Here is a 21,024-nt window from a genome sequence, read left to right as displayed (position 1 = left end):
GTCAGTGGTGTAAACTTCATAAGTAAAAATACTTTGAAGTAATAATATAATAATAATAATATATGCCATTTAGCAGACGCTTTTATCCAAAGCGACTTACAGTCATGTGTGCATACATTCTACGTATGGGTGGTCCCGGGGATCAAACCCACTACCCTGGCGTTACAAGCGCCATGCTCTACCAACTGAGCTACAGAAGGACTTAAGTACTTCTTAAGTCATTTTTTTTAGTATTTGTACTATACTTTACTATTTATATTTTTGACTACTTTTACTCTTACTTCACTACATTCCCAAAGAAAATAATGTACTTTTTAGTTCATAAATTTACCCTGACACCCAAATGTACTGGTTACATATTGCTTAGCAGGACCGGAAAATGTTCCAATTCATGCACTTATCAAGATAACACGTGGTCATCCCTACTGCCTCTGATTTGGCAGACTCACTAAACACAAATGCATCGTTTGTAAATCAAATTAAATCAAATTTTATTAGTCACATGCGCAGAATACAGTGAAATGCAAGGCACTAACCAACAGTGCAGTTAAAAAAATTATGGATAAGAATAAGAGATAAAAGTAACAAATAATTAAAGAGCAGCAGTAAAAAATAACAATTTATACAGGGGGGGTGCCGGTACAGAGTCAATGTGCCGGGGGCACCGGTTAGATGAGGTAGTATGTACATGTATGTAGAGTTAATTAAAGTGACTGCATAGATGAGAACAAAGAGTGGCAGTGGTGTGGAGAGGGGGGGATAGTATGGGTGGCCATTTGACTAGATGTTCAGGAGTCTAATGACTTGGGTTGGAAGCTGTTTAGAAGCCTCGTGGACCTAGACTTGGCGCTCCGGTACCGCTTGCCATGTGGTAGCAGAGAGAACAGTCTATGACTAGGGTGGCTGGAGTCTTTGACAATTTTTAGGGTGTTCCTCCGACACCGTTGGGTATAGAGGTCCTGGGTGGCAGGAAGCTTGGACACAGTGATGTACTGGGCCGTTTGCACTACCCTCTGTAAGTGCCTTGTGGTCGGAGGCCGAGCAGTTGCCATACCAGGCAGTGATGCAGCCAGTCAGGATGCTCTCGATGGTGCAGCTGTAGAACCTTTTGAGGATCTGAGGACCCATGCCAAATCTTTTCAGTCTGCTGAGGCGGAATAGATTTTGTCGTGCTCGCTTCACGACTGTCATGGTGTGCTTGGACCATGTTAGTTTGTAGGTGATGTGGACACCAAGGAACTTGAAGCTCTCAACCTGCTCCACTACAGCCCCATCTTTTTTCCTGTAGTCCACAATAATCTCCTTTGTCTTGATCACTTCGAGGGAGAGTTTGTTGTCCTGGCACCACATGGCCTGGTCTCTGACCTCCTCCCTATAGGCTGTCTCGTTGTTGTCGGTGATCAGGACTACCACTGTTGTGTCATCGGCAAATGTAATGATGGTGTTGGAGTCGTGCCCGGCCATGCAGTCATGAGTGAACAGGGAGTAAAGGAGGGGGCTGAGCACACACCCCTGAGGGGCCCCTGTGTTGAGGATCAGCGTGGCGGATGTGTTGTTACCTACCCTTACCACCTGGGGGCGGCTGTCAGGAAGTCTAGGTCCAAAAGGCTTCTTAACAGCTACTACCACCAAGCCATAAGACTCCTGAACATCTAATCAAATGGCTATTTGATTGCCCCACCTTTTTACCCTGATGCTACTCTCAGTTTATTATCTATGGATAGTCACTTTAAATCTACCTACATGTATATATTACGTCAATTACCTTGACTAACCGGTGCCCCTGCACATTGACTCTATACCGGTACCCCCTATATATAGCCTCGCTACTGTTATTTTACTGCTGCTCTTTAATTAAATGTTATTTTTATTTATATTTTTTAGTTAAGACTTATTTTTCTTAAAACTGTATTGTTGAGGGCCTCATGGGTGGTGCAGTGGTCTAAGACACTGCATCACAGTGCTAGCTGTGCCACCAGAGATTATGGGTTCGCGACCGGGAGGCCCATGGGGCGGTGCACAATTGGCCCTGCGTCGCCTGGGTTAGGGAGGGTTTAGCCGGCAGTGATATCCTTGTCTCATCGTGCACTAGTGACTCCTGTGGTGGGCCGGGTGCAGTGTACGCTGACCAGGTCACCAGGTGTATGGTGTTTCCTCCGACACATTGATGCGGCTGGCTTCTGGGTTGGATGTGCATTGTGTCAAGAAGCAGTGTGTCTTGGTTGGGTTGGGTTGTGTTTCGAGGGACACATGGCTCTTGACCTTCGCCTCTCCCGAGTCTGTACGGGAGATGCAGCGATGAGACAAGACTGTAACTACTACCAGTCTGTACGGGAGATGCAGCGATGAGACAAGACTGTAACTACTACCAGTCTGTACGGGAGATGCAGCGATGAGACAAGACTGTAACTACTACCAGTCTGTACGGGAGATGCAGCGATGAGACAAGACTGTAACTACTACCAGTCTGTACGGGAGATGCAGCGATGAGACCAGACTGTAACTACTACCAGTCTGTACGGGAGATGCAGCGATGAGACAAGACTGTGACTACTACCAGTCTGTACGGGAGATGCAGCGATGAGACCAGACTTTAACTACTACCAGTCTGTACGGGAGATGCAGCGATGAGACAAGACTGTAACTACTACCAGTCTGTACGGGAGATGCAGCGATGAGACAAGACTGTAACTACTACCAATTGGGGAGAAAAAAGGGAGTATAAAAATGTAAATAATTAAAAACTGCATTGTTGATTTAGGCATATTTTAGCAATTACATTTACTTTTGATAGGTATATTTAGAACCAAATACTTTTTTACTTTTACTCAAGTAGTATTTTTCTGGGTGATTTTCACTTTTAATTGAGTAACTTATTAAGGTAACTAGATACTTTTACTCAAGTATGATAATTGGGTACTTTTTCCACCACTGATCACAGTCAAATTATTTTATAAAAGTACTTGAAGGCAGGAGTTGTCATGCAGGTGAAAGAGGACCCAAACGCGACTTAACAGAAACAGAGTTTATTAATGCTCAAAACGGAATAACTGAAATCCTCTAGATTTGTAGAGGGGAAAACAACTGGAGAAGCGGCCACAGACTGCAGGTCGCTTCGGGTAGGCGCAGGCCGTAGTCGACTGAGACACCTGCTCACACGCAGCGTCTGATGAAGGCACAAAACACGACAGGACAGGGTGATACACAATCACGGCAAAAAACACGACAGGACAGGGCGAAACGCAATCACAGCATGGTGAATACAATGCAAGGAACCGACGGCACAGGAACGGGACACAAAGGAATAAATAGGGACTCTAATCAGGGGAAAGGATCGGGAACAGGTGTGGGAAGACTAAATGATGATTAGGGGAATAGGAACAGCTGGGAGCAGGAACGGAACGATAGAGAGAAGAGAGAGCGAGAGAGTGAGAGAGGGAGGGGGAGAGAGAGGGATAGGAGGAAAGAACCAAATAAGACCAGCAGAGGGAAACGAATAGCATGGGGAGCACAGGGACAAGACATGATAATAAATGACAAACATGACAGTACCCCCCCACTCACCGAGCGCCTCCTGGCGCTCTCGAGGAGGAACACTGGCAGCAACGGAGGAAATCATAGATCAAACGGTCCAGCACGTCCCGAGAAAGAACCCAACTCCTCTCCTCAGGACCGTAACGAAAAACGATAAAAAGGGAAACTAGGGTACTACTCTAAAAAAAAAAAAAATGAGAACTAGGGACAGACTGAGACACAGCAAGGGCAGGGACAAGAACAGGAGAGATGCGATGGCAGGGAACAGACTGAGACCCAGCAAGACCAGGAGCAGAAGCAGAAAAAAAATTACCAGACTTCTTCTGCGCGCAGTCTGAACACGCAGCCACGAAACGGCGCGTGTCACGCTCCTGAGTCGGCCACCAAAAGCGCTGGCGAATAGACGCAAGAGTGCCTCGAACACCGGGATGACCAGCTAACTTGGCAGAGTGAGCCCACTGAAGAACAGCCAGACGAGTGGAAACAGGAACGAAAAGGAGGTTACTAGGACAAGCGCGCGGCGACGCAGTGTGCGTGAGTGCTTGCTTAACCTGTCTTTCAATTCCCCAGACTGTCAACCCGACAACACGCCCATAAGGAAGAATCCCCTCGAGATCAGTAGAAGCCACAGAAGAACTAAACAGACGGGATAAGGCATCAGGCTTGGTGTTCTTGCTACCCGGACGGTAAGAAATCACAAACTCGAAACGAGCGAAAAACAACGCCCAACGAGCTTGACGGGCATTAAGTCGTTTGGCAGAACGGATGTACTCAAGGTTCTTATGGTCTGTCCAAACGACAAAAGGAACGGTCGCCCCTCCAACCACTGTCGCCATTCGCCTAGGGCTAAGCGGATGGCGAGCAGTTCACGGTTACCCACATCATAGTTGCGCTCAGATGGCGACAGGCGATGAGAAAATAAGCGCAAGGATGAACCTTATCGTCAGACTGGAAGCGCTGGGATAGAATGGCTCCCACGCCTACCTCTGAAGCGTCAACCTCGACAATAAATTGTCTAGTGACGTCAGGAGTAACGAGGATAGGAGCGGACGTAAAACGTTCTTTTAGAAGATCAAAAGCTCCCTGGGCGGAACCGGACCACTTAAAACACGTCTTGACAGAAGTAAGAGCTGTGAGAGGGGCAGCAACTTGACCGAAATTACGAATGAAACGCCGATAGAAATTAGCGAAACCTAAAAAGCGCTGCAACTCGACACGTGACCTTGGAACGGGCCAATCACTGACAGCTTGGACCTTAGCGGAATCCATCTGAATGCCTTCAGCGGAAATAACGGAACCGAGAAAAGTAACGGAGGAGACATGAAAAGAGCACTTCTCAGCCTTTACGTAGAGACAATTCTCTAAAAGGCGCTGTAGAACACGTCGAACGTGCTGAACATGAATCTCGAGTGACGGAGAAAAAATCAGGATATCGTCAAGATAGACAAAAACAAAAATGTTCAGCATGTCTCTCAGAACATCATTAACTAATGCCTGAAAAACAGCTGGCGCATTGGCGAGACCGAACGGCAGAACCCGGTACTCAAAATGCCCTAACGGAGTGTTAAACGCCGTTTTCCACTCGTCCCCCTCTCTGATGCGCACGAGATGGTAAGCGTTACGAAGGTCCAACTTAGTAAAGCACCTGGCTCCCTGCAGAATCTCGAAGGCTGATGACATAAGGGGAAGCGGATAACGATTCTTAACCGTTATGTCATTCAGCCCTCGATAATCCACGCAGGGGCGCAGAGTACCGTCCTTCTTCTTAACAAAAAAGAACCCCGCCCCGGCCGGAGAAGAAGAAGGCACTATGGTACCGGCGTCAAGAGACACAGACAAATAATCCTCGAGAGCCTTACGTTCGGGAGCCGACAGAGAGTATAGTCTACCTCGAGGAGGCGTGGTCCCTGGAAGGAGATCAATACTACAATCATACGACCGGTGAGGAGGAAGGGAGTTGGCTCGGGACCGACTGAAGACCGTGCGCAGATCATGATATTCCTCCGGCACTCCTGTCAAATCGCCAGGTTCCTCCTGAGAAGTAGGGAGAGAAGAAACGGGAGGGATGGCAGACATTAAACACTTCACATGACAAGAAACGTTCCAGGATAGGATAGAATTACTAGACCAATTAATAGAAGGATTATGACATACTAGCCAGGGATGACCCAAAACAACAGGTGTAAACGGTGAACGGAAAATCAAAAAAGAAATAGTCTCACTGTGGTTACCAGATACTGTGAGAGTTAAAGGTAGTGTCTCAAATTTGATACTGGGAAGATGACTACCATCTAAGGCAAACATGGGCGTAGGGTTGTCTAATGGTCTGAAAGGAATGTTATGTTTCCGAACCCATGCTTCGTCCATGAAACAACCCTCAGCCCCAGAGTCAATCAAGGCACTGCATGTAGCACCCGAACCGGTCCAGCGTAGATGGACCGACATAGTAGTACAAGATCTAGATGAAGAGGACTGAGTAGTAGCGCTCACCAGTAGCCCTCCGCTTACTGATGGGCTCTGGCCTCTTACTGGACATGAATTAACAAAATGTCCAGCAACTCCGCAATAGAGGCACAGGCGGTTGGTGATCCTCCGTTCCCTCTCCTTATTCGAGATGCGAATCCCTCCCAGCTGCATGGGCTCAGTCTCAAAGCCAGAGGAGGGAGATGGTTGCGATGCGGAGCAGGGAAACACCGTTGATGCGAGCTCTCTTCCACGAGCCCGGTGACGAAGATCTACCCGTCGTTCTATGCGGATGGCGAGAGCAATCAAAGAGTCCACATCTGAAGGAACCTCCCGGGAGAGAATCTCATCCTTAACCACTGCGTGGAGTCCCTCCAGAAAACGAGCGAGCAGCGCCGGCTCGTTCCACTCACTAGAGGCAGCAAGAGTGCGAAACTCAATGGAATAATCCGTTATGGACCGTTCACCTTGGCATAAGGAAGCCAGGGCCCTAGAAGCCTCCCCACCAAAAACTGAACGGTCAAAAACCCGAATCATCTCCTCTTTAAAGTTCTGGAATCTGTTAGAGCAATCAGCCCTTGCCTCCCAGATAGCTGTGCCCCATTCTCGAGCCCGGCCAGTAAGGAGTGAAATGACGTAAGCAACCCGAGCTCTCTCTCTAGAGTATGTGTGGGGTTGGAGAGAGAACACAATCTCACACTGCGTGAGAAAGGAGCGGCACTCAGTGGGCTGCCCGGAGTAGCAAGGTGGGTTATTAACCCTGGGTTCTGGAGGCTCGGCAGGCCAGGGAGTAACAGGTGGCACGAGACGTAGACTCTGGAACTGTCCAGAGAGGTCGGAAACCTGAGCGGCCAGGTTCTCCACGGCATGGCGAGCAGCAGACAATTCCTGCTCGTGTCTGCCGAGCATGGCTCCTTGGATCTCGACGGCAGTGTAACGAGCGTCTGAAGTCGCTGGGTCCATTCCTTGGTCGGTTCCTTCTGTCATGCAGGTGAAAGAGGACCCAAACGCGACTTAACAGAAACAGAGTTTATTAATGCTCAAAACGGAATAACTGAAATCCTCTAGATTTGTAGAGGGGAAAACAACTGGAGAAGCGGCCACAGACTGCAGGTCGTTCGGGTAGGCGCAGGCCGTAGTCGACTGAGACACCTGCTCACACGCAGCGTCTGATGAAGGCACAAAACACGACAGGACAGGGTGATACACAATCACGGCAAAAAACACGACAGGACAGGGCGAAACGCAATCACAGCATGGTGAATACAATGCAAGGAACCGACGGCACAGGAACGGGACACAAAGGAATAAATAGGGACTCTAATCAGGGGAAAGGATCGGGAACAGGTGTGGGAAGACTAAATGATGATTAGGGGAATAGGAACAGCTGGGAGCAGGAACGGAACGATAGAGAGAAGAGAGAGCGAGAGAGTGAGAGAGGGAGGGGGAGAGAGAGGGATAGGAGGGAAAGAACCAAATAAGACCAGCAGAGGGAAACGAATAGCATGGGGAGCACAGGGACAAGACATGATAATAAATGACAAACATGACAGGAGTCATCTTTTACCAACTCTATGCTGATGTAACAGCATAGAGCCCAACCTGGGCTCGAACGAGGGACCCTCTGCACACATCAACCACAGTCACTCACGAAGCATCGTTACCCATCGCTCCACAAAATCGGCGGCCCTTGCTGAGCAAGGGGAACCACTACCTCAAGGTCTCAAAGCGAGTGACGTCACCGATTGAAACGCTATTAGCGCGCACCACCACTAACTAGCCAGCCATTTCACATCGGTTACACTGAACACACTGCTTACGTCACGTGCGCAAGCATTGCAAAATAAATGTACATGTTATTCAATCATTGCACCCACACTGCTCGTGCACATCAACGAGCGTCTGTGTAGCCAGGGGCTAAAATACAACTTGGTTCTATTTGTGATGGTTGACACGCTGCAAGTCCCGCCTCTCTCATTTCCTCATTTTTTAGGAGCATATACCCAAGTGGGTGATTGAAAGATCTGAGGTCTGAGGTCCACTCTCCAGTCCTGTTGATGGTGGTAATGCACCTTGAAGTTGGTTGCCAACCGCCATATAAAGTCCAGATAAGAAGAAGAAGCCTGAAGGAGGAGAGATGGCTAGAAACAAACTCAGTTTACTCTTTTATCTGTGGATTCATTGTCGGAGTAGAGGACCTTGTGCATTTCAGGGAAAATACCAAACCAATGTCAGCGTGTTGGCAAAGGGATCACTGTAGGATGACATTAAAGTCCCAGCGTGCCAATAATGGGCGGTGCTTTGTTATTACCGTCTACATCAGATTCACTGGCAGGGCCAATCCCATAAACTGTAAGGCCATGTCAAATGTCGCTACAAGTGTAGAACCTCCCATTTGTCGTAGTTAACTGAAATTGGGCATCCTTGTCTGCTCAGAATGCCACGCCTACCTTTATTCATGTAAAGAACTCGACTGTGGTTCATCATCATGTCAAACAAAGATTAGTAAGTGCTATTTATTTTTTAAGAATATCAAGCTCTCCTGCAAAAATCGATTTAAATTTGCCCTAACATTATATGATATAATCATACAATTATAGCCTAATCTTATTGATTGCGCTGCCTTCAAATAATGGCTATTAGAGTAGATAAAAGCCTGCCATTGCATAATTGGTGTGGAGTATGTCGCTCATAAAAAATGAAACCATCAATTGGCCAGGTATACGCTATAGCCATTCAAGCTATGGAAAGAAATGTACAGACTGTTACTGCCAAATAATGGACCCCGGCACTACCACGCGCTCAGTATACCTCTGCTTTTCATTGGTTCACTCATCATCATCAGCACCAGGGAAGCTGAACAGCGCCAGAGGACGCATAGCTTTCGGAGAAAAAAGGAGACAAGACAGAATCCCTAATGAATCCTTAATGTGTCTGCCTTCATCAAGCCATGCGGCGACAATTCGATACATTGATTGTCTGATTGGATAGAACTGTGGTAGGCTATATAATTTCTCTTTTCTTAAACAATTGTTTTTCACCTGCTGATTTATCGAGGCGAGAAGCTGTTGTTCAGCCAATTCTGCAGCGAGGAAGCAAGCGTTCAATGAAAAATGCGGGAATTCTCCGCTTTGGCCTTGTTTTTATCCATCGTTTTACTGTCACAGTGAGGAATGCCGGGTGGTGTAGATTGTCAATGTCATCGCTCCGATCAAGTGCACCTTGTGAACCGCCAGCGCCGCATCAACAAGCATCACGACCACCACCCGACGGGGACATCGACACGACGCCTCTGAGTCCGCCGCTCTCCTCCGGCTTGTGACATGACAGCCCGGGGAAGAAAGAAGAGGATCAAGCGGCACAGACCTGCAAGCGGACGTGTGGATTTGAATACAAAGGCCGCGGGTAACAATCATTTTGAGGGGCTGGAGCCCACGGAAGCCCGGACTGCAAGAGAGGGCAGTGCCACACAGACACCGACAGGCTACACCTGCGATACGAGACATAGAGAGGATCCCATATCACCAACTGCTGTTATTTCATCTGTTCCCCTATTCCAAGATCAGGCCACCTATCTGTTTTGTCTTCGTGCGTAAATGTGGATGGAACTGCTTGCGTTTTTGGATAAAATGCATTGACTAATGTGCCATTTTAACTATAGCGTCTGGATTCAATGGGACGTGACAGAGATTGATGACACATTTATCCCAAGTCCACAGTGTTATCATCCCGTCAAGTCCCCCTGACTAGAACCCTAACCTCATCATGGGCTGCATACAGAGCATCACCTGTAAGTCGCGCATCAAACGTGAAAACATAGTGGTCTACGACGTTTCAGCCACTATCGACCACTGCCCAACAATCATTGAGGAGAACTCGCCTATAGTGTTGCGCTACAAGACGCCCTATTTCAAGGCCTCTGCACGGATAGTGATGCCCCCTATTCCCCGTAATGAGACTTGGGTGGTGGGTTGGATCCAGGCATGCACCCAGATGGAATTCTACAACACCTACAACGACATCGGCATGTAAGTTGAGTTCTCCTCCTGTTTTGAATTCCCCCATCAGGAGGCTAGCTGCTGACTGTCCTCTGTCACAGGGGACTGATGCTCCACCCTCCCCCTGATGATATGTCCTAAACTGTCACCTCTTTGGTGCATTCGGCAGGTGCCAAAGCAAAGGAACAGACCTTAGTCATTATTCCAGTGTGTGTGTGTGTGTGTGTGTGTGTGTGTGTGTGTGTGTGTGTGTGTGTGTGTGTGTGTGTGTGTGTGTGTGTGTGTGTGTGTGTGTGTGTGTGTGTGTGTGTGTGTGTGTGTGTGTGTGTGTGTGTGTGTGTGTGTGTGTGTGTGTGTGTGTGTGTGTGTGTGAGAGAGAGAGACATCTTAAATGCCATAAATCTCTAAATCGGTTTTGTGAGGCATCAAAAATGACGTGAATGCAATGCAACAGTTGATGTATGGCTGTGTGGGTACATGTGTTGTAGAGCATTTGTGCACACAGCAGGGTAACTATGCTGTCACCATCTTTCATTCAAACGCCCACCAATTGATTCTGTTCCTGTGATTTCAGCATCAAAATAGAAACAACTGAGGAGCTAAACAACTGCTTCTAGACACATTGTGTTCACCGAAACAATGGAGGGAGAGATAGATGCACTGACACTCCCACGCTCCCTCCTCTACCGGAGACACACTCACACACCCACTGACGAGCAACACATACCTCCGCCTCCAGCACTGCCTGGGGGTATTTTTCACTGGAGGAGGCATATGTGAGGGGATGTTTAACCCTGGCTGGAGGTGGGGTGTCTGGGGGTGCAGAAAAACACAGTGTACAGACAGATGGAGTTATTCTGAGGGGGAGACAGTGGCATCAGGTCACACCAGCTGACACTCCCTCATTGGCCAACAAACAAATGAGATATGAATCTACTACTGACGCACTGAACACATACAGTATGGAGCCCTGAGGTAGAATAGAGATGGACATGCTGATTCCATTTATCACACATACAGTATGGAGACCTGAGGTAGAATAGAGATGAACATGCTGATTCCATTTATCACACATACAGTATGTATTTGTTTGTCTTCCTCTGTTCTCTTCGAGAATGTCTAATTCCCAAATGGGTTTGTGTGAGACACCTAAAGCCCTTTGAAACTTCTCGTGACCCTACAGTGTTACAAGCCACAACACAATGTCAATCAGGGACCAACTAAGAACAGGCTCCAACCCACCATCTGTTAAACTGTAATCTGACCCTTTGTCCTCCTGCAGGTCTAGCTGGGAGCTACCAGAGCTGTGTGAGGGTCTTGTGAGGGCCATCAGTGACTCAGATGGGGTGAGCTACCCCTGGTACGGCAACACCACCGAGACGGTCACCCTGACGGGGCCCACCTCCAAGCCCTCTCGCTTTACCGTCAGCATGAACGATAACTTCTACCCCAGTGTGACCTGGGCAGTGCCCATCAGCGACAGCAACCTTCCCCTTCTCACCCGCATCAAGAGGGACCAGAGCTTCACCACATGGCTGGTGGCCCTCAACACGGCCACGCGGGAGAAGATCCTGCTGCAGACGGTCAAGTGGCGGATGAGGGTGGACATCTTGGTGGACCCCTCCATGCCCCTGGGCTCCAGAGCCACCCTGATGGGCCGGACGCACCAGGACCAGCCCCGCGTCCTAACCCGCATGGAGCCTATCCCCCCCAACGCCCTGGGGAGGCCCAACGCCAATGACGCCCAGGTGCTGATGTGGAGGCCCAGGAAGGGCCCGCCTCTGGTGGTTATCCCTCCTAAGTAGAGAAGGAAGGAGAGAGGGAGGGGAGGTGGAACTATGGGACCGGACATCCAGCCATGATGAGATCAATATGGACAGCTGCCTTAAATCTCCACCACTGCCTTTGAGTAGAGCGGGAGAAGACCATTGCCTGGATCGGGTTTAAATACAGGACAGACCCACAGACGGACCCCTGCCTTAATAAAGTAATTTGGCCTGGAGAAGTAAGGACGACTTGTGGGTGTGCCAGGCCCAGCAGGCTTCAGAGTAGGCTACACTCCAGGGGAGCAGCCTGTAACCTATCGCACACCATACTGCCTCACCGAGATGACAGAGCAGCCATCTTTAATCACAGATTGCTCTGGGTCTATGACAGTGATGTAGAGGGCTGTATCTCAAATGGAGCCCCATTACTCTTTGGCTCTGGTTAAAGGTAATGCAGTATGTGGAGAATGCGTTGCCATGTGAGACTAGCCCAAGGTGTGAGAGGCACAAGAGTACATGTATGTGGCTTTATGGGTATAATACAGGTGGTATTGAGGTGTATAATGTATTTTATATGTAAGAACAAAGATTGTGGTACATTTAAAGTCAGCCTTCATGCTCAGTACAGTTACAGAAAGGGATGGATGTGTTACTGGGAGAGGGGAAAGACAGGGTCTCTAAAGCAATCTACAGCAGCCCCAATGAGAACAGCAGTGTAGGCCAGGCCAGGTAGTAGATGAGTTTCATTACAAACGCTATATATTCATTTTCAGAAATGTTGGTAAAATGAGCTTTTATTGTTTAAAGAAATATTGAAAGAGATGTGTTTTTTCACTATCTAATCATGGCATGTTCAAAGACAGACATGCATTTGTTTAAATCGATCACTTGATGGTTTCATTTCAGAGACAAATTATATTTTTGTTGTGCAAAATGCTATATATCCACCTCACTCTCTGAGAAATAAGTAGTTATGCTAGGTTTTATAGAATGAAATGTAACAAATAGCTACATTTTTAATAAAGAAATGTACAAATGATACATATATGATATCTTTCTATATTTTATTTTACAAAAATAATTCAACATAGTAATATGAGATCTATATGTAAAACATTTACATTTGACATTTTAGTAATTTAGTAGATGCTCTTATCCAGAGCTACTTACAGTAAGTGCATTCATCTTAAGATAGCTAGCTGAGACAACCACATATCACAGTCAAATATACAGGATAGAAACATTCCATTCGAGCTAAACAATGGATATATAGCGTTTTCCCCCCCAACAAAACATTTCATACATATGTAAAATCTACGAATAAAAAATATGAGAAAAGTTATATTTTATACACACATGAAGGTGAAAAACCATTTCTGGTGGAAAAATACAAATGTAAAAAATTGGTGGATATAGTTTTGCGTTTTGGAAATCAATTTTTCAGATGCAGAAATGAGACTGAGTGGGCCAGGCCAGGTAGTAGATGAAGAGCAGACTGAGTGGGTCAGGCCAGGTAGTAGATGAAGAGGAGACTGAGAATGTAATGGGCGTGTTCCTCTGCCCAGGTTTTGCTGATGCATGCCAGATCTTACAACATGTAAATATTTTAAGTTTCAGCTAACCACAGCATTATGGTTGCGCTCCCCTGTGCAGATGTTGCATGCATCAACCAATGGTTGCATGCCACATCATCAACTGTGTCATCGACTGACAGATTGCCATAACATACAGTATATGGTTAGCTGATACGTAAAATACCTATCTAAACCTAAGTTCTGGCAGGCGTCAGCAACGCCAGGGCAGAGGGACGCTCCCTACGTTATAGCAATCTTGTCAGTCGATGACATAGTTAATGACGTGGCACGCAACCATTGGTTGATGCATGCAACATCTGAACAGGGGAATTGCAACCAATATGAACTCCTCATGCTGCTCATTACTGAGGTGCAAACCATACTAGCCTTTACACTGACACACACATCCCCTCTGTGACTAAACACACATGCAGAAACACATTTATGCACACATCCCCTCTGTGACTACACCCAAGTCATTATCATAAGAGGGACGAGTGGGATATTACAAACCATTTGTTTAGATTGGAGGTCATATCACATACCGTGTATGGTGGCCACTGTATGGTGACAAACGTCCATTGAGAGCCAGTCACTCACAGTAACAGATGTGCCTGAGAACAGAATGACTCGGACTGGAGGATGTAGTGGGACATCACGGGGTAGTACTTTACAGGGTTTCAGAATGGATGGGTGGGAGCTTTTGCATGTAAGCAGTGTTTTTAATTCAATAAAATGATTCAAGTAAAATGTGTCTTTTTTATTGAACCTATTTAAATCCCTCTGCAAACGTAATCATTTCCCCCCTCAGTTGCACATTGACAGTTCATGGGTGTATGTGTTACAGGGGGTCTCATGCACAATATGCACTCAATCAGAAAATGTATTAGTCGCAAAAACAATAGGGAGTGCATCCGTTTGACTTTGTGTGTTCATATCATGGCTCAGAGCACTTGTAAAACTTCTACAAGGGAGCATTATATGACGCAAAATGTTACAACAATAGAGTCGTGATATAGAATGATACACTCGTCTTTGACGTAGGAAACATTTCCTTTTTGGACTTTGTGTTTCTAATGATTGGTAAATACAGTAATAAAGTCAACCTTCCCCTCTTCCCCAAATAACACACACATCACATTACGCCAATGCGTGGAAAAGTACAGAGGTCTACAGAAACATAGTTCATCAGTATGTCGGTGGAGTCCAACACATCCGGACTATTGTCACAAGTCATGAGTGAACATTATGGCCTTCAGGGAAATGCACAAGTCAGAAAACTTCCCTGCCTGTGTCTTTGTTTTATCCATCATCTTCATTATTAAGATGACAATAATATAAAGACAGGGGACCCTACCCAACCAGTTTTGACCCAGTGCAATAACCTGCCTGGCAGGTGTGTCCAGTACACTGCTGAGCTTGGTCATGACTCATGGGTCTATTTCTCTGTGGTGGCAACTTCCTGATCACACTTTTTTAGTCGAGGAACTTATTGGGCTGCGTTTACACAGGCATCGTACCAGCGTTTACATATAGCCGCGTTTTCACAGGCAGCCCAATTCTGATATTTTTTTCACTAATTGGTCTTTTGACCAATCAGCTCTGAAAAAGATCTGATGTGATTGGTCAAAAGACCAATTAGTGGAAAAAATATCAGAATTGGGCTGCCTGAGAAAACACGGCCACAGTGTCTGAGGCCCATGTCAACATTGCCTCTAGGCTAGTGTCCTTCGCTCCTCTTTTCTCTCTTCTGCTCCACTGTTTTCTTCTCCTCTTCTTTTCTTTTCTCTTCCCTGACATCCCCTTCGGTCCTCGGTGATGTCCTCTAGGCACGGCTGGTGTTGGGGGATGGCTTATCCTCGTAGCCATACAGGAAGGTGGCCACGATGACCAGTACTGCACCAAGGAAGAACACACTGGAGAGGACACAAATAAATAAAAAACACAGCATTACACATGTCAGAGCCAAGGGACATTAAAATAGGAGATTGAAATAACCTGGCTAGAATGTGTGTACCTTGTGGGTTCAAAGTCCTCAAGCCAGAAGTAGGATATGAGTGTTGACAGGATGATGGAGAGTGACGTGGCAAAGCCCTTCAGGATGTTGTCTGCATACTTGATGACAGCTGCTATAACCAGCCCTCCTAGTGCCTAGAGAAACACACACCAGACATGGACTGGATGAGCAGAGTGGGGTAGTTTGGGCAAAACGGACACTATAATACTGCTAGGCTTATACATTTGGAATCAGATCAAGCAATATTCCCTTAGTAAAGAGGCATGGCAATATTCATTCTGCAATATTAACAGAACAAGCTTTTTCACTTAAAACAATACTATTTGACCGGAGTCTGGTTCAGTGGGTAACACTCTCGCCTCTGAAAACATATACTTGTAAAAAACGGAACATTATTTCTCCTCATTGGTAGCTTGCGAATTAGTATTGCATTTGGCTAAATTTGACCTAAAGCTGATAGGTGAAGTGAAAAGACAATAGTGAGATGTACCTGCAGAGCCACCACTGTCCAGGTGATTGTGTTGTATCCCTTGAACATCCCAGATTCTCGGACTCTCTCCCCATCGTATGCAAACATCCCCATCAGACCAAACACCAGGCCAAACATTCCTACAGCCAGACACACAGGTCAGATGATATGGCAGTTTGAACTGATGTAGGATTGATAGGAAAGCAGATTTAGCATAACCCTGCCCGCATTAATCAAAAAAACAATAACCTGTGGTGCTTACTGGAAATCAAAGACAAAATCATGTCTACATGCATAGACATGAATACATTCATGCCAAAAACACTACACTCATCCATTCCTTATGAGGATGAATCAAGTCTCTTCTCTGTACATACACTTGATACAGGAAACTAGCACAAGTTCACACCAGGAAATGAATCACAGGAGAATTAACACACGCTTCACACGTTCAGAGGTAAAAATAAACTCAGCAGGAAGACACATTTGGCAGAAAAGGAGCTGAGAGACAAACAGGGTTTCTGTGCAGTGAAAAGGAAAAAAACACTGTAAAACCTCATTTCAAGGACCCGGTAGAGATACTGGAGCTCTGTCATAAACAACATACCTTTAAAAATAATGGGGTAATTCTGGGCTGAAAAATGCCCTTATAGCAAGAAAACCCTACTATAGTATAAACCTTTCATGCTGACCCAGTTGGATGTTGCGGACCCATACGCTCTGTTTGGTCTCTTTGAGGATCTTCTCAAAATAAACCCCAGCGAAGCCACTGGAGCAGCAGGCCACCAGCACCGCCACCACACCCACAAACTGGGACCCTTCAGACATCTGCTCCTTCTCAGGGGCCCCGAGGGATTCAGAGGGCCACTAGACATCGGACACACAAAAACACACACACTTGCACTAAAACAATTTATGTAAATGCAGGTTTCAAAAAAGTGGATTGTAAAGGAGTTAGAGTAGAGTTTACCTGCACAAGTGCGACCCCAGCCATGAGGATGAGCAGGGAGAGCCACTGGTACACACCCAGCCTCCGGCCTAGCATGGACACTGAGAACAGGGCTGTGGTGAGGATCTTCAGCTGGTACGTCACCTGGTGGAGAGAGACAAGGGGAAAGCAGGGGACACCATTTAGAGAACATAAAAAGTACACTACCCCAGACACAAGTAGATATCCCACACAGAAACATTTGCGTGTGTCCACACAATTACAAAACAGACACACACACACTCAGTGGAGACTGCTGAGGGGAGAATGGCTCATAATAATGACTGGAACGGAGCAAATGGTATGGCATCAAACACATGGAAACCATTTCACTCATTCCGCTCAAGTCATTACTATGAGCCTGTCCTCCCAAATTAAAGTTGCCACCAACCTCCTGTGCACACACTCCATAACAGGTTGTCTTACCTGGTAGGTGGCAGCGTCCAGGTTGGACAGAGCCACATAGAGCAGGTTGTTCTGTAGGGTGTAGATCCCAGAAGGAATGGCCAGCTTCAGGGTCTCTTTCGGCTTGTGAGTGATCTCTTGCCTCAGAATACTCTTCAGAGCCCGAACATTGTAGCCTGAGAAACACAGCCAGGCAGGAGAGTGAGAGAAGAAAGCATTTCATTGGACAGTGTATGCTATGTGTATCATGTACATATATGACTAATAAAACTTGAAACTTGAGAGGGAGACAAATGGAGGGTCAGCTTCCCTAAATGTATACTTGCACATGTATATTTTTAAACAGTTGTATTTTCTTTGAGGACACTCACTGTGCTCCTTGAATATGAGCAGCACACAGGTGATGAGCTTCATAAGCTCAGCCACCACCACAGCAGAGGAGGCCAGGTAGCGGGGGCCATCCCCCCGTAGTGTGCGGGAGTAGCGCATGGTCAGCACCAGGAAGGTGGTCTGGAACACCAGCACCCACAGAGACAGGTACTTGAGCCTGGACGACACCATGTTGAGGACAGCAAGGGTCACTCTGGTCTGCAGGGAGAGGAGATAATAGTTAGGCACTGCAAGGTGAGGGGGCAGTCTTGAAACATTCAAAGGAAGGACCAATGGGCCAAATGGCTGCAACTCTTGCTCCTGTGGTCGGGCACTGGAGACAAGCTTCAGTGGTGTGAAGAACAATTAGCTTACACTGACACTGTGGCCAGACAAACATGCTGGCATCCTACTGGCTCAAAAACAGCAACACAATGATCTATTTGTCCGCAAGACCAGGGGCACCAGCAGATACCATATATGACAGTTTCCTAGTTCATCAAAGATAAACAGACTTTTAATTGTAGTGTGGTAAGGTCCGTTTGGACATTCCCATGATTGTAGAATCCCCTTTTCAATGATTTTACAGACAAAAGTCAGGCTACATGCATAATGACAGAAAGTCAACAATGACTAAATTAATAATTCAACTTTTGTTTATTCCGTTTAATTACAGTCAAAACAAGTGGCACCTTCCTATAAAGTTGACTAGCTAGTTTGTACAGGCGTCTTCTCACGTTCATCACCAGCGCCACTGACTCATCATTCTCACCCAGTTTAATAATGCAAGGATTGCAGACCTACCTGGTGGCACCGGAAGAAGCTAGCTAGGTTATACAAAAGTTTAACTTGAGCCGTAATTCTTGAAGTGTGGGTTGTAGTGCAAGCTATCTAACGTTAGCTTCCCTGAGTAGCTAATTAACTCAGAGGTCTGTTAGCCACACATTTCAAGCAGAGTTTCTAAACCATATTGTACTGTCTTAGTTCAAGTCCTCTCGTCCATTGAACCAGGCTGGCTCACCAACAACTGTATTCTACCATTGCCCCTTCATTCGGACGTAATTGTCCATAATACCATAATTGTTGTCTGTGTTATTATGGTAACTATTCTAAAGGTGCAAAGACATAGCTAGCTAAATCAAAAACATTTCGTATAATTTTACTGAGGTGTGTTCGAATACTCATACTATTTGTGACGTGAGTATATCGTATGCTTATTGGTCATAATATGGATATAGTTAGTATGCCAAAAGTTCCCGGATGTGTACTAAATTCGCCAAAATACGAAGTATACAAGCAGTGGACACCATGTCCTCATCATGTCTTCTCTACTTTTGGTGGCCTTAACTTCATGTTTTGCAATTATAACATTGACAAAATTCCAGTGAAACTTTCTGCTTTTCATCGGCAGGTTTTCTTGTCATGGTCCTTAATTTATAAACACAATTTTTCTCCACACATATATTATATGGAATAATCGGGATATATTGTATAAAAAATACTTATTTGTTTTTAGAATATTGGTTCCGAAATAATATCCTATTGGTGAGCCAACTGGTAAATGCAGAGGGTATTTTACTCAGTTATAAGGAATTCGTATCACTTTACAAGGTCCCTGTAACACCTAAAGATTTTGCAATTGTTTTAGATGCTATTCCCTCAGGTGTTGCTCTGTTATTCAGGAACGTGTCAAGACCTGACCCTCAGAGCCTACCTTCTATTGACCCTGTTGACTCATCAGTAGGAAAGATTTGTTTCTCTTTTGGTCCATTCAACAACAGAGAGATACGAACCTTGTTTCAGCAGGATGTTGTATCTATACCTTATGTCATGCCTTATTGGAATGGATTTATTGATAATATCTGTTGGAAAAAAGTTTGGATGTTGCCACACACATACCTACTTGTTAACAAAATGTAAAAATGTTTTTATTCACAAATATTATCCTGCCAACCACTATATGAAGAAGTTTAAGGAAAACAACTTAAATTGCTCCTTTTGTAATGACCACCCAGAAACAGTGTTGCATCTTTTTTGGCATTGTATTCATGTACGAAAACTGTGTTAAGACATCAGTAGATTTATAATTGAACACATTTATGAAGATTTTACACTATTGTGGAGAGATGCACTGCTTAGATTCTTTAGATGCGATATAAATAAGCTGAAACATTTTTATGTAATTAATTTCATTATTCTTTTGGCCACATTTCATATACACAAATGTAAATTTACAAACAAAAAAACATTTTCTTACCCTACAAAAAGAAATGGAACTATTTTAAGAATTGTAAGTGTATGTATGTCCCTTAAGGTCCTTGTGTAATTGTAATGTGATATTGTACCCCATAGCTCGATGTCCATTGTATATAATCTATATATACTTGTTCCCTCATGTACTTTCTGTATTGATTAGTTGTTAATAAGGAAAAAAAGTGGTGGACACCATTTCCGTGCTTTTACGGCCCATAATGCAAGTCTTCAGAAAATGGACGTGGCTTCAACGTTTTCAAATTTGAAGAAAATGGAGGAAAATATGCAGGCAAAGTCCGACGAAAGCGGATACAAATGAATTGCTTTAATTAATTATGACAAATGTTGAGCAATTTTTCAAATAAGTTACGTTGGCGGACAATTTTTTAGCAATGCTATCCTTACCGCAGTATGTACCGGTATGTAAATGTATGTTAGCTAGTTACCTAACTCTAGTTGGCTACTAATAATGTTACATCAAACTTGCCAGGCAGTATATTAACTATCTACTATCTAACTACCCAACGTTTATTGACGTGATTATTCACATTATTAGCTAACGTAAACTCGTACATCGCCTTGGTCCATACAATTGCTTTATTTCAGCGCCCCAAAAACTTAATACTTCCAGATCAACTGTAATGTCAATACCATTGTAAAGCACAATTTCTCCCCTTTCCAACAGAATCAATTACATGACCTACACACTGCCCGTTTCTGCATAATTCAAGCAGGCAATGAACCCCGTCGGGTCTTTAAAAAAATGGCGGGTGGGGAAGTGAAACTAATGCGTGATAGTAAGAAGGAGAGATGTCGTGGGGAAAATTGCTTTTTTTTTACTCGATCTGTCCAACTTATCACCTTATCGCCTCTAAAATGTAAATAAAACACTATAAAGAGTTGATATAATGTGTCATTTACATATCTATTTGAAGGTTTGTGCCGAATATTTATTGCGTTTTTAGGGCGGTGTTTAAGTGATCTTAGAAGTAAACAGCGGCTTTGAGAATGATGATCGCATGCAATGATGACGCAAAAAATGACTAGGTAACCCCCCCTTACCCCGTCACTGTCTATTTCTCGTTTTTAAAGGATGAGAGAAAAGCTACACCCGGTGGAGAGAGATTGTAAGACAGAAAAAGTTGCTTTATGCGTGCTGTACGTTACGACATGACACGCCACGATGTA

The 21,024-nt window shown here is 45.3% G+C and overlaps 2 protein-coding genes across 5 annotated transcripts; one reads left to right on the top strand and one right to left on the bottom strand.

The window, feature by feature from the left end:
* The first annotated feature begins 8,884 nt into the window (after positions 1-8,884).
* Positions 8,885-14,075, top strand: LOC124037058 (protein FAM78B). Its single transcript, XM_046351691.1, has 2 exons — positions 8,885-10,025; positions 11,278-14,075. Exons 1-2 carry the CDS (start codon positions 9,763-9,765, stop codon positions 11,798-11,800), a joined length of 786 nt encoding a protein of 261 aa, XP_046207647.1. The 5' UTR covers positions 8,885-9,762; the 3' UTR covers positions 11,801-14,075.
* Positions 14,076-14,943: 868 nt separating this feature from the next.
* On the bottom strand, positions 14,944-18,769 carry LOC124037057 (UDP-N-acetylglucosamine transporter-like). 4 transcript variants are annotated; one of them, XM_046351688.1, is made up of 8 exons: positions 18,388-18,769; positions 17,586-17,802; positions 17,236-17,390; positions 16,792-16,914; positions 16,514-16,688; positions 15,843-15,961; positions 15,353-15,486; positions 14,944-15,251 (listed from the first exon to the last, which is right to left on the bottom strand). In XM_046351688.1, the coding sequence occupies exons 2-8, from the start codon at positions 17,773-17,775 to the stop codon at positions 15,161-15,163; spliced, it is 987 nt and encodes a 328-aa protein (XP_046207644.1). In that variant the 5' UTR covers positions 17,776-17,802; positions 18,388-18,769; the 3' UTR covers positions 14,944-15,160. The 4 variants fall into 4 exon arrangements, with proteins under 4 accessions (XP_046207644.1, XP_046207645.1, XP_046207643.1 ...); XM_046351689.1 differs by lacking the exon at positions 18,388-18,769 and adding an exon at positions 18,276-18,366 and having other exon boundaries at positions 16,501-16,688; XM_046351687.1 differs by lacking the exon at positions 18,388-18,769 and adding an exon at positions 18,276-18,366.
* Between the last annotated feature and the right edge of the window lie 2,255 nt (positions 18,770-21,024).

Source organism: Oncorhynchus gorbuscha, linkage group LG06 (assembly GCF_021184085.1).
Source record: "Oncorhynchus gorbuscha isolate QuinsamMale2020 ecotype Even-year linkage group LG06, OgorEven_v1.0, whole genome shotgun sequence".
In the NCBI taxonomy this organism is placed as follows: domain Eukaryota; kingdom Metazoa; phylum Chordata; class Actinopteri; order Salmoniformes; family Salmonidae; genus Oncorhynchus; species Oncorhynchus gorbuscha.
The sequence above is the reverse complement of the archived record's forward strand: the minus strand, read 5'-3'. Positions and strand labels throughout refer to the sequence as shown.